Below are 17,503 nucleotides of genomic sequence, written 5' to 3'. Positions count from 1 at the left end.
CTCAAACTGTAGCTATGTGGAGATTTTTACTGTTAAATTGTTCCACCTTTCACCCAAAATGGCCTCAGGATGACTCATGATGTACAGTTTCTTTTTTGTTGTGTAAGCATGTGTGTGTCTGTGTAAGTGACTACCTAACCACTGTGTCTGCATCGGCTATATCTCTTATACTCTCATCAGATGCTGTGCTGATGAAACTGCTTGATGTAATTTATACATGAGGCACTGAAACTCAACAGCCCCACTTGACTCATTTTTTCTGAAGAAGTGGGAGAGATTTGGGAGGTCTGATTCTGGCACTTTCTCATTTACAACCATTCAAGTGGTGCATTTCTAAGCCTGTGCTTTATTTGTGGCAGATATTTGTCTTGTGCATCTGTGTCACTTCCCATCACTTTTTTTTTTCAAGGATTTGTAATTCCCGTTTTTCTTACTTTTTTTTTTTTTAATACTTTGTCACTCCACTGCTTGTGTCGCTTTCATGCATTCACTACTTTGCTTTTGCTTCAGTCTGATGGATTGTGTGCTCTGCTTCAATAATATTTTACTGTAACTCTGAGATTTGTTGTGGTTTTGCAGGCACAGTATAGGCATAAAAAAACATGGGCTGATTTAGCTCAGCTGTTTCGAAATACAACATTGAGCCTAAAATGAAAAAAAAAAAAAAAAAAAGAACCTATTGTTGATCATTTACTCAGTGTTGCATCTTTTCTCTGCACGACATATTGTATGTCCTATTTGGAGAGCAGTAAATGCAGTGCAGTCTGTCCAGACATCTGCGACCATTTAAATGTCTTTAAAGCTGCTAACCAGTGTAAAATTGCTATAGGTCTTATTAGTATTTGTATACTTTAAATACATATAAATGGCCGATGCAAGTTAGAAATAACCTGTACAGTAGCTTTGAGATAAATGCTCAACGCCCTTAGAGACTTTTCAATAGCTCCCCGAAAGTTGACATTCAAAACCCACCTGACATTTAACAGAGGAAGCTGAGCTTAAAAACACACACACACACACACACACACACACACACACACACACACACACACACACACACACACACACACACACACACACACACACACACACACACACACACACACACACACATTAATGTTACTTGTGAACCCATCAATTTATTAAATATCTTGCTCCTCCAGGCAGGGATTCTTATTTTAATAAAGGATAAATATAAAGCACACGGGCAGTGGTTGGACGTTTAGTGATTGTTTGACTAAATGTCAAACTATTGGGCAGGAGGTGTGTTTTTAAGTCATTTTGAAATGATTGTTAGTGTTACTTGCTTAGACATGGCTGGCTGAGGGTTTACTGAGAATGGTGTGAAACAAAACACATAAATTAAATCTACTTTTCTCTGGGTGGAGACAGATAATTTAATTTGCACAACAAAACTGTACTGTCTTTCTTTCAACTGTGCCCAAAGGAGGAGAAATCCACTCTAACATACACCCTTTCAAAGGTAGATTTAGAAAGAGGACATTTCAGACGAGAGAACATAATGATTTCATAGCAAAAGGTTCAGGAGTTGAGTCTCATACAATCACACTATTCCCCCGCTTCTCAGATGCTGTTTTGACAAAAACAAAAGAGTAAAGATGTAAGTGGTGATGATATAGGATGAAGAGGACGGCAGGTGATGAAGGACAAGTCCTCAAAGTTTGGCCTGTTCAAACCAAGAAGGAAAATGAGTCTTTGAAGTGGGAGCCTGAGCAGACTTGCCCTATCTAAGCCTTCTGTAGACACCCACACTCTCCCCTGATGACTTGCCAGAGAGAGAAAGATATAAAGAGAGGTAGACAGAAAAGAAAAAGCAACTGAGAAGTATTTAAGTAAGAGAAAAAAGGAGAACAGGAAGGAGGAGGGGTGGGGGGGGGATAAGGAAACAGTTAGGAGAAAGATGATGATGAAACAGAATAGCAGATGGCATGAATGAGGAGATGAAGGAAGGGAGGGTGAATTAATGGAAGAAACAATGACAGAGATGACAGTGCGAGGGCAGAGGAAGAGAGAGGAAGAAGGAATCAAACATAAGATTGGAGTCAGTTGAAAGGAACTGTCAGACTGGCACTGATTCAGAGAAGAAGACGGTTACAGAGAGACGAAGAATGGAGGGAGAGTGTGAGATAGAGGAGAGAGGGATTGCAAAAAAAGTGTGGAGCGTAAGACAGCCGCCCATGACTTGAAAAAGAGGTGACTACTGCAAGCTGATATACATACTCCTATCACAGGCAGGAAAGGTGGAGGAAAAGTGGAGGTGTAGAAGTAGGGATAAAGGCAGTGAAGCCATGTCAGAGGAGGGAGGAAAGCGGAGGATGTAAAAATGGAATGAGATGTAGGCAAATACAGCAGAGGGATGATGGGAGGATGCAGAGAGGTAACGTCAGGGACTTTTCCTGAGCTTTTTTTCCTGAGCTTTTTTTCCCCTCCTCCTTGTTTTTCAGAGTGGGTGGTGGGCAGAGACTCTCTGCAAGTCACGCACAGCAGCTCACCACCTCAACTCAGCCACATTGTACATCTCTCTAACAAGACCCAGGACTCCTGAAAGAAGGCTGCTCACTCAGTCAGCAAATTCAGTAGAGGAAGAAGAGCGTTTCTTTTTGTTTGTGGTGCCTTTCAGAGCTTTAAACTCTTCAAAAGATACAGTTTTTTGACAGGTTTTCCATTGAGAGTACCCCTCTTTTATTGGATTTTGGTTTCTATCCTGTTTGTGGAGCCAGAAACTTTAACTTCTCTCCATTTGTTGGATTTTTACTGTTGCGTGTGTTCATCTGAGGCCATCTTACTTTTTACCTTTTTGGCGATGAGGTCCAGTTTTATGCAGGTCAAGCCTGTAGCTACACAGCAATGTAGCGTGAGTGTTTCCAAGCGGACGTTGGTATTTGTGCATGGTGTACTGTTGGTCTTTACATCTGTTTTGGATATAGGGTGAATAGTGTAGTTGCAGCCTAAGGGGTTATCCAGCGTTCACTGGGTGCAATTTAGCGGTAAACATCACTGATCTGAAAATGGGAAGCATCGTTTTCCTCCAATACTGAGTGTCTTTGTTGACTTCATAAATTATGGAGCAGACGGGCCAACAGGGCCCGTTCTGTTGGTAAACATTTACACGTACAGCATCCTCAAAAGTTTTTTTAAATGGGTTTTGAATTGAAAAAAGGTGAAATACCAAGCTTATTCCCACTCTCATGGATAGGATGTCTGGCTAAGATTATTGAATTAATGGTACACATTTTTAATAAGGCACCCTTTATAGAGAGATGTTATTAATTGCGTTATTAATAACATTATAAGCTGTTAATAATAACTTATTTTGGGATGGCAGGCTGTAAAAAATGTCTCTGGCTGTTTCTATTTGGTAATAATGCACTTATAAATGCAATGCAACTAAGTACATTTACTTAAGGACTGTACATAGTAATTATAATAAGTTGTTAATAAATTGACTTTGGTTCAAGTGAGCAGTCAAACTGTCCAATTTAAAGGTTGTTCTAACAAATAGCTTATAACTGATATATAAAGCTTTAAAAAATGTATTTATTGTTATTAAAGCTATTATTGTAGTTGCAACATATAAACTCTTTATAAAGGATGCCTCATTTAAAAGGTTTAGCTATTAGCTAACCCTTTAAAACCTACATTTTTAAACAGTTGTGGACACCCCTGTGCAATGTACTTGTCCTACTTTTATGACAAGACTTTTATTTTGAAAATCACCACAATGGCTCAACAAGTTTTTTCTATATTACATGTTCATATTCATGTAACTTTTCATAGTACTAGCAGTCTTCCAAAGTTAAACTGAGTGCTAGCGTCCTGTGCTAGCATTCTGCAGGCAAAACAGAGGGTGGTATATAATATATATATACTAATATATAACGTGATATGATGGTTGAAATTGCATGTTCAGATGACAAAATATGTCATGTTGTAATAACCAACATAAGTAGCAAAACCTTTTTGTTTTGTACACTCTGTTCTCCTCCTCATACTGTTAAACCATAAATCCAAACACTCACTGTACTTATTTATTACATAAGACACAGTATTAACTTCTGGACAAGTTAAACTGCATTAAAAAGTCTTAGCTAATGACAACCACTAAGTCCACCGATAAATCCACTTGAGGGTTTCCGCTGAGATGCTCTGACCTCTTCAGCAGTAATTTTCTGTTGAAGCCTCTTTAATTAGTTAGAACCACTGGAATCATAACACACCTCCCCCTACCTCCTCTCTTTTCCCTGCTTTCACTCTTCTATATATATCACTCTGCACCAACCAGCTCCAGGGAGTCCTGTACTTGTGTGTTCAAGCATGCTCCCTCATGCGCTCGCGTGTGTGTGTGTGTGTGTGTGTGTGTGTGTGTGTGTGTGTGTGTGTGTGTGTGTGTGTGTGTGTGTGTGTGTCGAGCTTTTGAAATGAAATATTCAGGTGACAGGCAGGCACTCCTGGAAATCTCTTTTCATTCAGTGCACTTCAAGCAATCAGGCAGCCAGGAGTTTCGGTTCCCTCATTTTGCTGCAGCAGCTTCACTAAAATGAGCTGTCTACAATTTGGAAACCTGACACATATACATTGAATGTAATAATTGCATAGAGACACAGATGGAAATGGAGGATAAAGAGCAGCGGGGGGAGGGGTGGTACAACGAGTTGTTATTGCCCACAGACTTTAGAGCACCTTCTGCATTATACATCAGCCTCTTGTGTTTTTGTTTTTTTTATCTTCCTTCCTGCCCCAAGTTACTGCAGGAGATATCAAAGGCATCAGCTCTTCTTTAACCTCAACTGGATCCGTTTCTAGTTGAATGCTGCAACACAAACAAAGGACATAACGTATGTCCTCTTTGACCAATGCATACACCATGAAGGCATTGTGTAAGTTTGTGCTGAGGCTGTTAGAAGCAAACAAGAGGCACTCAGGCTACTCAAAGAAATGTAGTGCTCCTATTGCCATATGAAACGCTGAAAGTGGCTTGAAAGGCATGTGACATGGCTGAATGGAGTATGAATGGGCTTCATTGAAAAGTAAAAGAGGTTATGTCCTTTGGTATTTATAGGTTGCTTCTGTAAAAGGTCCCGTGCTGGCCTCTGATTGAGTTGAGTGACCTTATGGTTGGTATTGTCAGTTGAATGTTGATGTTAGGAAATGGCTGCATCTTCCTCCTCTTGGCCTTTCCAAGTGACAGGTGTAACAGATAAAATAGAAAAATATTTTTTATCAGTTAATTAGTGGTTCCCTACCTTTTTACTCCTTGTCACAGGTTACGTATGTCTTGAGTTGCCAGTAAGGAGTGACATTCACTTCTTAGAAATAAGAATCTTTTTAGGGACCAGAAGCTGTATAAATATCCATCATTTCAGAATGCAAAAAAGTAAATAGGATTATTTCCTCTCTTGTAAAAGAAGAAGGCTGGCAATATTCTATTTTTCTCACTGTTGACATATCCCATAAAAAGACCAAAACCAACAATGAATGAATTAATCCTACACAAGTATCATCTGTGTAGTCAAAGTCTGATATATCGTAATCCACAAAAACTATTAGTATTACTATAAGAATAGTCTCACATTGCCAGACCTTCCTCCACAGTGCTGCTGCAGAGGGTCTGACAGGTCCACACAGCCAGGATGGGAGAAAAACGTGCTCTAGTTATTGGCATTTTCTTTAAACCAATCACAATCATTTTGGCCGGCGCTAAGCGCCGTACAGAGCAACAGCGCCTCTGCAAAATAGACTTGGGAAGGAACTTGTGTACGTTCAAAGGTTGTTTTAGTCATGCAACAGAAAACACAGATTGGACAGATAGTCTAGCTAGCTGTCTGGATTTACCCTGCAGAGATCTGAAGAGCAGTTAACCATAGTCCTCATAAATCCACCGGAGTTTAAAATGTCAACACAAAGAAAGCCCAAGGTAACGGATATCCAGCCTAAATAAGTGAAATTCGATGGAATTTCCGTCGGCAACGGAGCAATCCCGGAAGTGGAACGTCGTGGATACAGACTACTATAAGAACACATTAGTGGGGGACACAGTCTCACTGATGAATTACATTTTCTGTTTTCTTTTTGTTTTCATAGCACCACCAAGGGCTGGAAGACATCAGCCCCACTGAAGAGGTGACAGATATGGAGGATAACGAAGAGGAGGACCTGGGTGTCCTGGACGACCAGCGGAGCATCATTCTCCACCTGCTCTCCCAGCTCAAACTCGGCATGGACCTCACACGGGTAAGGCTACAAAAAGAGGCTTTACAGACTCATGAAAATATAAGGTTTGTTTGTCATGAATTGGATGTTTTTAGTGTGAGATTTGTGAGGTAATTATTGTTTTCTGAGCCTTTTCCCTAAACAAATCCTCTCCTTTCCTTTATGTTTCATAGGTGGTGTTGCCTACCTTCATTTTGGAAAAGCGATCACTACTGGAGATGTACGCCAACTTCATGGCCCACCCTGACATGTTCCTGTCAATCACAGCTGGCGCCACAGCCGAGGACCGAATAGTCCGTTTTGTCGAGTACTACCTGACCGCTTTCCATGAGGGGCGGAAAGGTGCTGTGGCCAAGAAGCCCTACAACCCTGTGCTAGGGGAGACCTTCCACTGTTCCTGGGAAGTGCCTCGGGACAAAGTCAAACCTTTGGTCAGATCGAACCAGGGGTCCTCTTGGGAGCCGAGCAGGGGCCCCAACAACACGCTGCAGGCCGAGGATTCATCGGCAGGCTGCTACAGAGTACGATTTGTGGCCGAGCAGGTGTCCCATCATCCACCAGTTTCTGGGTTTTACTGTGAGTGCCGGGAGAAGAGTATGTGCCGTCCACGTATGGACCAAGAGCAAGTTCATGGGAATGTCTATAGGAGTGTCCATGGTGGGAGAAGGTGAGCTAATTTACAACTCATAAAATACTGTAGATATGCAAAGTTTTTTGTCACAGAAAGCAATCAAACCTGGTCAAACGACATTATGATAATAAATACAAAACAGACAAAATAAGCAGGGAACGGAAATTGTCACACTGAGACTCTTTTCTTGAGTAAATGTAGTAGGTAAAAGTACAAAGTAGCAAAATGTACTTTTAAATACAAAATGTAGAAGTACTCATGTAATATGCCCCCTTTCAGAGTGTTATACTCTTTTATACATGTAAATTAGTGGATTACTATCACTGATGCATTAATATATACAATTTATATTGCAGGTGGTTCAGGTGCAGCTAATTTTGGATACTTTATATACTGTTGGGTAGTTGAATTTAATAAAAAAAAGTAATTGGTAATTATAATAATCAGTGTAGTAAAAAGTACAATATTTGCCTCTGAAATGCAGTGGAGTAGAAGTATAAAGTCGCATGAAATAATAAATAATTAAAAACAAAAACATTGATTGAAAATGCCATCATCCAGGTGCTTTAAAACTGACTTTCTAATAATCGCTGACAATTTAAAGTCTTTCTCTGTACTGTTTCAAGTTGTCTTGACACAAAGTGCAGTCATCTGTAAAACATATTGGCTGTATTGGCATTATAATCTAGAGAAGGTGGACAAAATGGAAACAGATGCTGCCTTATGAATACAGTAAATAGCAGAAACTAATAAGACATAAATTGTATTTGTTTATTTTTTCTTTTACTTTTATTCATGCAGGGTAGGTCAGCTGAGCATTCATGCTCTTTTACAGCAATGTTCTGTTAAAAGTTAAATGAAATTAAAGAAACAAAGTACGGACGGACGTTTAATTAAAACAGACTGTATATAACGTACAGGCTTAGTGACAGCAGCAGTTGAACACTATATAAAAGGTGTTCAACTTGACACAAGTCATTTGTGTGGTTGCCTTTTTAGTTGTGATTACTGTGAAAGCAGTTTATGTCTGTATTGCTTTTGTATTTGTTAAAAATACTGCCGTCAGAGCGTCCTGTCCTGTATGAATGAGACCTCTCCCATGGCAATCAATAAGCCAGTCCTCTCTGTCAGCACCATTACACCACGTACAGTAGACTGATGGGGAGGAGTCACCCTGAGCGGAGACACGGGAAGTCCTTGAGCCCAATCGAATGAATCTGGATACATGAACTGATTCAGTCAGACTTTCTCAGGCTTTGCTGTACCTCTGACCACCTGTCGGCAGGTTATGACACAGCAGTTCATCACCATGTGCGGAGGCTTATGCTGCCTATCAGAGAACATGGTGACCCTCACCCCAGGAAGTATTGATTGATGGGTGTCATTTTTGCAATGGCTGCTTTTCAGATAGCAGTTGATAATGCATTTTTATGAATGGCTCAGACTTCACTGATTGGCAGTGAGTCAGAAACAGAAAAGGAACAGAGGTACAGTAGCTGATGCAGCCAGATTGACCAGCTGGATTTTGATTTGACCTGTTTGACGTTGTGATGAGTGTGTTGCTCAGGTTTGCCTCTGGTGCTGTAAGGATGGATGTTTAACTATGACAGGCTGCTGTGCACTTTTTCAGTTCAGGTTTTCAGTTATTGTGGATCAGACCTACTCAGGTTGGAGTTGTGCAAACCTATGCTGGGATATAAAACTCCATGTTAGTGTATAACAATGATCAAATGATTCTGGAACAACAAAACTAACAGGAGAATGAGAGAGATGTCAATCAAACTTAGTTACAAACAAAGTAATTCATACCTGTAACGGTGGGACATTGATATGCAGAGATTGTTTATAAATGTTTCAAATCAGCTCTCCCTCAACAAGCTACATTAAAATTCTGCTTACATTTTAACACATCAATAATGAATAGAATCCAATAAAGTAATTTACTGGTATGTGAGATAGCGTTCCTAAAGTCCTGAAAATGTGTTATTTGTTTAGATAAAAAATATTATCTTTCAGGACTTTGCGAGCTACATAATTTAACATTCATAATTACTACTTTTGATATTTAAATGACATTTTACTTATAAAACTGCACTTTTACTGAAGTAGAATTATGAATGCAGGACGTTTACTTGTAGGAGTACTTTTACATTATGGGATTGCAGCTTTTCACTAATAATCAATGATCTGAATACTCCGTCCATGACTGATCTACCATTTATTATACATACAGTAGACCTTTTCAATAATGATTGGTAATCAAACGAGCCTATTCAGAACCACGTAATGCCTAGAGGCCATTGTTGCCATAGGTTCTTCTCTCACTATGTCAACCTTCGTCATGTCATGATTTGACCACAGTGGTGCCACATGAAATGTACTCCTTGTAGGCATTTTGCAGTGAAACACAGACGCACAAGTGAGCTCTTGTAAACACGTGGTTATGATACAACAGAAATATATAACAGAAAGCTAATCATGGACATGTGAGGTGTTGTTTAGGACAGAATAAATCCACTTAGAGACTGAATGACGCTGATGATGTCGATCATGAGCGTTGAGTATAATAGCCTCTCTTATGGACCCAAGAGATACAAACTGCCTAAAGGAGATATTAACTTATTTTTATAATGTTCTCCACATTGGGTGTCTGTTGTGTGAGTATTTTTCAATATGCAATAGAAAATAAATGCCTCCAATCAGGTTAAATAATTAACTGTTGTTAATGCCTATTCACACAGGACATGAAACCTGCAAACTGTGCTTAACTTTGTTTAATCACAACATAAATTAGGATTGCAGCAGTAATGGGCGATTCAGAGACTGTTGAGAACAATTTAATTCCTATGTTATATTAACTGTATACAAGAGCACTTCTCCACACTTCCTGCTTCCTGCTTTACGAGTGCACAATAGACATCACTGATGGCAATGGCTTGGAGAAAACATCCACATACCAGCCACATAGATTAAATTAGTGTTTATTACACCAACATTTGATTATACATTTATACAAAGAGAGGCAGGCTTATCAGCTGGCTCGACATACCTTTTAAAAAATGTCCTCCAATTGTTAACAAACTATATTTGCGTGATTAGTTTCCTCTCACTGTTTTACACACTCAGAAAATATATTTTACTAACATCATCCGTTTCTGTGCATTTGTGTTCCCACCATGCATCCGGGGGTCCACTTCAACACCTCTCACTTTTCTTCCTCTTTCTCCTCTCAGGGGTCCTTTGTCTGCTGGAGCACGACGAGGAGTACGTCTTCACGTTGCCCTGTGCCTACGCCCGCTCAATCCTTACCGTGCCCTGGGTGGAGCTGGGGGGCAAAGTCTCGATCAACTGTGTCAAGAGCGGCTACTCTGCCACCGTTACTTTTCACACCAAGCCTTTCTATGGAGGGAAGGTCCACAGGTGAGTGATTCTGAGCATCTCTTTTGTTCTCTCTGCCTGCCTTTATACACAGCGTATCACTTTGACAGCAAACATGGCATGCTGATTCGTCTTCTCCTTTATTTTTTATTGATTTAGAAAATACTCTGGTAAGACGGTGGCTTTGTGCTCCACACAATGATTTTCACAATGCTATTGTTCGCTTATTATATATCGATACCTGTAAATCCTTTTTTTCCCCAATTGATTTTTCAGTAGTTTTTGCAAATTACAAATTCTGTTTATTATTCTTCATATTTGACTTTTTTTTCCCTACAATAACAACACATACATATGAGAGATGTATCTCATGTTGTTTCACTTTATAATACAAGATAAAACACAGAAAATATTTTCAATGATTTTATTGTTTTAAATTATATCATATCACAAACAACATACACATACCAGTACCATAACATACACATAGTCACAAATATTCTCTAATCCATTAACATATTCCTCAATCTGCATTGTTAAAAACGCTTAAAGGACAGCAGTGCAGACTTCCTGACTTGACTATACTATGACTTGTTTCATGACTTTTTATGACATACTGTACTATGACTTTTTTATGTCATTTTTATGACATATTATACTTAGAATGTTGATGACATACTATACTATGATGTTTTATGACATACTATACTGTGACTTTTTTATGCCTTTTTTGACATATACTTTTATGACATTTTTCGAAATACTATTCTATTATTTTTATGACTTTTTTCGACATACTATACTATGACTGTTTTTTTCCGACATCCTATACTATGACTTTTTATGACATACTATATTATGACATTTTCAAGATTCTTTTTGACATACTACGCTTTTACTTTTTTTGTCATACTATACTATGATTTTTTTTTTCGACATACTATACTATGACTTTTTCATGATTCTTTTAGACATACTACACTTTGACTTTTTTTTGTCTTCAATAATTTAAACAATACATAGAATGCCGAAAGATTGTATTCTGGGCTTAACAAATAGCTCGTTGTGATAACCTGCTGCAGATAGTGTGAAGATTGGAGGTTGAGAGTTCAGTGACTTTTTCACATACTATACTCTGACTTTTTTCGACATACTATACAATGACTTTTTTATAATTCTTTCTGACATACTACGCTTTGAATTTTTTCGACATACTATACTATGACTTTTTTATTACTTCTTTTCGACATACTATACTGTGACTTTTTCATGATTATTTTCAACATACTATATTATGACTTTTTTATGACTTTTTTTCGACATGCTACACCAGGGGTGTCAAACTCATTTTCACTAAGGGTCACACTGGAAAAAGACAATCACTTATTTATCAATTATTTGTTTTTGTTCAGACTATTTTGTGGCTTTCTCAGACATTTGTCACCTTTTTGTAAATTTGTTGCTTTTTCTGACATTTTTGTACGCTTTTTGTTGACATGAAACCCTACAAAAGTCATCAAAAGAGTTCCTTAGCCATCATAGAATTTAGCAAATCAAGCAAAACAAAGATTCTTTTTTTTTTTTTTAACAACAACCTGTTTCTCAGCCTGAATATGAAAACTCTCTCTCTGCTTCTGGGAGAATTTCTGAGTCTCAGAGTCGGCAAATCTGCCAAATTCTGCTTTGAATGTCAGGTAATTGCATTTTAAAAAACACTTTCCTGTGTTTTTGGTTTGGCGCACAACTAGGTGGGCCAAAATGTATTGTGAACCCAAATGATATATACGGGCCGGATCTAAATCTGCAAGGGTCCGGATTTGTCCCGCGGGCCTTGAGTTTGACACGTGTGCTACACTATGACTTTTTTGACATACTATACTATGACTTTTCTATGACTTTTTTTGACAAACTGTACAATGACTTTTTTTCTGACATACTATACCATGACTTTTTCATGATTCTTTTCGACATACTATGCTTTGACTTTTTTTGTCTTCAGTAATGTAAACAATAAATAGAACGCCGGAACAATGCATTGTGAGCTTCACAAACAGCTCAGTGAGATAAGCTGCTGAGGATAAAGTGAAGATTGGAGGTTAAGGTTTCAACTCTTCAACATAATATGACTTTTTTGACATACTACACTGTGACTTTTTATGACTTTTTTCGACATACAATACTATGAATGTTTTTGTGACTTTTTTTCAACATACTATACTATGACTTTTTTCGACATAATATACTATGACTTTTTTTATAATTCTTTCTGTCATACTACGCTTTAAATTTTTTCGACATACTATACCATAACTTTTTTATGATTCTTTTCGACATACTACGCTTTGACTTTTTTTGTCTTCAATAATGTAAACAATAAATAGAACGCCAAAACAATGTATTGTGTGCTTTGTAAATAGCTCAGTGAGCTGCTGAGGATGAAGTGGAGTTTGAGGGTTCAACTCTTCAACATGGTATGACTTTTTTGATATACTGCACTGTGACTTTTTTATGCCTTTTTTTGACATACAATACTATGACTTCTTTTCCAACATGCTATACTATGACCTTTTTATGACTTTTTTCGACATACTATACTATGAATTTTTCCGACATACTATACTATGACATTTTCATGATTCTTTTCGACATACTACGCTTTGACTTTTTTTAAACTGCTGAGGATTAAGTGAAGATTGGAGGTTAAGGGTTCAACGTATCATGACTTTTTTGACATACTACACTGTGACTTTTGTCTGACTTTTTTCGACTTACAATACTATGAATGTTTTTGTGACTTTTTTCGACATACTATACTATGACTTTTTTATGATTCTTTCTGACATACTACGCTTTTAATTTTTTCGACATACTATACTAAGAGTTTTTTTTGACATACCATACTAAGATTTTTAAATTACTTTTTTCGACATACAATTTTATGATTTTTTATGACTTCTTTTCGAAATACTATACTGTGACTTTTTTGACATACTATGCTATGACTTTTTAATGATTCTTTTTTCGGCATACTACGCTTTGACTTTTTTGACATACTATATTATGACTTTTTTATGTACGTACGTATATTACGAATGTTTTGACTTTTTTACATAAAATACTATGAATTTTTCATGACTTTTTTGACATACTATGCTATGGCTTTTTATTACATACTATACTATCACTTTTTCATGATTCTTTTTGATATACTACGCTTTGGCTTTTTTTGACATACTATACTATGACTTTTTAATGACTTTTTTCGACATACAATTCTATGATTTTTTATGACTTCTATTTGACATACTGTACTATGACTTTTTCATGATTATTTTTTCGGCATACTACACTTTGACTTTTTTGACATACTATATTATGACTTTTTTATGACCTTTTTTCCGAAATACTATACTATGAATTTTGTATTACTTTTTTTGACATACTATACTATGACTTTTTATTACATACCATACTATGACTTTTTCATGATTCTTTTTGACATACTACGCTTTGACTTTTTTCAACATACTATACTATGAGTTTTAATTTTTTTATTTTTTTGTCTTCAGTAATGTAAACATTAAATAGAATGCCAAAACAGTGTTGCTTCATAAATAGCTCAGTGAGATAATCTGCTGAGGATAAAGTGAAGATTGGAGGTTGATGGTTCAACTCAACATATGATGACTTATTTGACGTACTATACAGTGACGTTTTTTTACCTACAATACTTTTTTTTTCGATATACTATAACTTTTTTATGACTTCTTTTTGACATACTATACTATGACTTTTCTATGACTTTTTTTGACAAACTGTACAATGACTTTTTTTCCGACATACTATACTATGACTTTTTCATGATTCTTTTCGACATACTACGCTTTGACTTTTTTTGTCTTCAATAATGTAAACAATAAATAGAATGCCAAAACAAAGCATTGGGAGCTTCACAAATAGCTCAGTGAGCTAAGCTGCTGAGGATAAAGTGAAGATTGGAGGTTAAGGGTTCAACTCTTCAACATAATATGACTTTTTTGACATACTACACTGTGACTTTTTTATGCCCTTTTTCGATATACAATACTATGACGTTTTTTATGATTCTTTCTGACATACTATACTGACTTTTTAAATACTTTTTTCGACCTACAATTTCAAGATTTTTTATAACTTATTTTCGACATACTATGCTATGACTTTTTTATGACTTTTTTTCGACGTGCTACACTATGACTTTTTCATGATTCTTTTTGACATACTACGCTTTGACTTTTTTGTCTTCAGTAATGTAAACAATAAATAGAACGCCGAAACATTGAATTGTGAGCTTCACTAATAGCTCAGTGAGATAAGCTGCTGAGGATAAAGTGATGATTGGAGGTTTGGGGTTCAACTCTTCAACATGTCATGACTGTTTTGACATACTACACTGTGACTTTTTTCAACATATTATCTAAGACTTTTAATGACATACTATACCATGGCTTATTTTCAAACGTTTTTTTTCTTCAGTAATTTAAACAATAAATAGAATGCCGAAAGATTGTATTGCGGGCTTCACAAAAAGCTCGGTGTGATAACCTGCTGCAGATAGTGTGAAGATTGGAGGGAGGGTTTAGCTCTTGAACATACCATGACTTTTTCACATACTATACTCGGGACTTTTTTTCGACATGCTATACTATGACTTTTTTATGACTTTTTTTTTTATATAATACTATGAATTTTTTTATGATTCTTTCTGACATACTATGCTTTGAATTTGTTCGACATACTATTCTATGAGTTTTTTTCGACATACCATACTAAGATTTTTTTAATTACTTTTTTCGACATACAATTTTATGATTTTTTTATGACTTCTTTTTGACATACTATACTGTGACTTTTTCATGATTATTTTCGACATACTATGCTATGACTTTTTTTTGACTTACCATACTATGACTTCTTTTCCACATACTATACCATAACTTTTTCATGATTCTTTTCGACATACTACACTTTGACTTTTTGTCTTCAATAATGTAAACAATAAATAGAACGCCGGAACAATGCATTGTGAGCTTCACAAATAGCTCAGTGAGATAAGCTGCTGAGGATAAAGTGAAGATTGGAGGTTAAGGTTTCAACTCTTCAACATAATATGACTTTTTTGACATACTACACTGTGACTTTTTATGACTTTTTTCGACATACAATACTATGAATGTTTTTGTGACTTTTTTTCAACATACTATACTATGACTTTTTTCGACATAATATACTATGACTTTTTTTATAATTCTTTCTGTCATACTACGCTTCAAATTTTTTCGACATACTATACTATGACTTTTTTTCGACATACCATACTAAGATTTTTTAATTACTTTCTTCGACCTACAATTTTATGATTTTTTATGACGAAATACTACGCGTTGACTTTTTTGACATACATATGACTTTTTTATGTACGTACGTATATTACAAATTTTTTGACTTTTTTACATAAAATACTATGACTTTTTTGACATACTATGCTATGGCTTTTTATTACATACTATACTATCACTTTTTAATGATTATTTTTGACATACTATGCTATGACTTTTTTATGACTTTTTTTGACATACTATACTATGACTTTTTTTCCGACATACTATACCATAACTTTTTTATGATTCTTTTCGACATACTACGCTTTGACTTTTTTTGTCTTCAATAATGTAAACAATAAATAGAACGCCAAAACAATGTATTGTGTGCTTTGTAAATAGCTCAGTGAGCTGCTGAGGATGAAGTGGAGTTTGAGGGTTCAACTCTTCAACATGGTATGACTTTTTTGATATACTGCACTGTGACTTTTTTATGCCTTTTTTTGACATACAATACTATGACTTCTTTTCCAACATGCTATACTATGACCTTTTTATGACTTTTTTCAAAATACTATTCTATGATTTTTTTTATGACTTTTTTTCGACATACTATTCTATGACTTTTTTATGACTTTTTTCGACATACTATACTATGAATTTTTCCGACATACTATACTATGACATTTTCATGATTCTTTTCGACATACTACGCTTTGACTTTTTTTAAACTGCTGAGGATTAAGTGAAGATTGGAGGTTAAGGGTTCAACGTATCATGACTTTTTTGACATACTACACTGTGACTTTTGTCTGACTTTTTTCGACTTACAATACTATGAATGTTTTTGTGACTTTTTTCGACATACTATACTATGACTTTTTTATGATTCTTTCTGACATACTACCCTTTTAATTTTTTCGACATACTATACTAAGAGTTTTTTTTGACATACCATACTAAGATTTTTAAATTACTTTTTTCGACATACAATTTTATGATTTTTTATGACTTCTTTTCGAAATACTATACTGTGACTTTTTTGACATACTATGCTATGACTTTTTAATGATTCTTTTTTCGGCATACTACGCTTTGACTTTTTTGACATACTATATTATGACTTTTTTATGTACGTACGTATATTACGAATGTTTTGACTTTTTTACATAAAATACTATGAATTTTTCATGACTTTTTTGACATACTATGCTATGGCTTTTTATTACATACTATACTATCACTTTTTCATGATTCTTTTTGATATACTACGCTTTGACTTTTTTTGACATACTATACTATGACTTTTTAATGACTTTTTTCGACATACAATTCTATGATTTTTTATGACTTCTATTTGACATACTGTACTATGACTTTTTCATGATTATTTTTTCGGCATACTACACTTTGACTTTTTTGACATACTATATTATGACTTTTTTATGACCTTTTTTCCGACATACTATACTATGAATTTTGTATTACTTTTTTTGACATACTATACTATGACTTTTTATTACATACCATACTATGACTTTTTCATGATTCTTTTTGACATACTACGCTTTGACTTTTTTCAACATACTATACTATGAGTTTTAATTTTTTTTTTTTTTTTTTTTTTCAGTAATGTAAACATTAAATAGAATGCCAAAACAGTGTTCATAAATAGCTCAGTGAGATAATCTGCTGAGGATAAAGTGAAGATTGGAGGTTGAGGGTTCAACTCAACATATGATGACTTATTTGACGTACTATACAGTGACGTTTTTTTACCTACAATACTTTTTTTTTTCGATATACTATAACTTTTTTATGACTTCTTTTTGACATACTATACTATGACTTTTCTATGACTTTTTTTTTGTCTTCAATAATGTAAACAATAAATAGAACATAT

The 17,503-nt window shown here is 35.6% G+C and overlaps 1 protein-coding gene across 1 annotated transcript in view; it reads left to right on the top strand.

Moving 5' to 3' along the window:
* The window catches only part of LOC120571147 (oxysterol-binding protein-related protein 10), a 106,356-nt gene that overhangs the window by 72,959 nt on the left and 15,894 nt on the right, over positions 1-17,503 (top strand). The window contains 4 exon segments of the mRNA XM_039819873.1: positions 6,103-6,252; positions 6,405-6,832; positions 6,834-6,898; positions 10,096-10,282. Coding sequence (XP_039675807.1) covers positions 6,103-6,252; positions 6,405-6,832; positions 6,834-6,898; positions 10,096-10,282 — 830 coding nt within the window.

This window comes from Perca fluviatilis, chromosome 13 (assembly GCF_010015445.1).
Source record: "Perca fluviatilis chromosome 13, GENO_Pfluv_1.0, whole genome shotgun sequence".
NCBI classification, from domain to species: domain Eukaryota; kingdom Metazoa; phylum Chordata; class Actinopteri; order Perciformes; family Percidae; genus Perca; species Perca fluviatilis.
The sequence above is the reverse complement of the archived record's forward strand: the minus strand, read 5'-3'. Positions and strand labels throughout refer to the sequence as shown.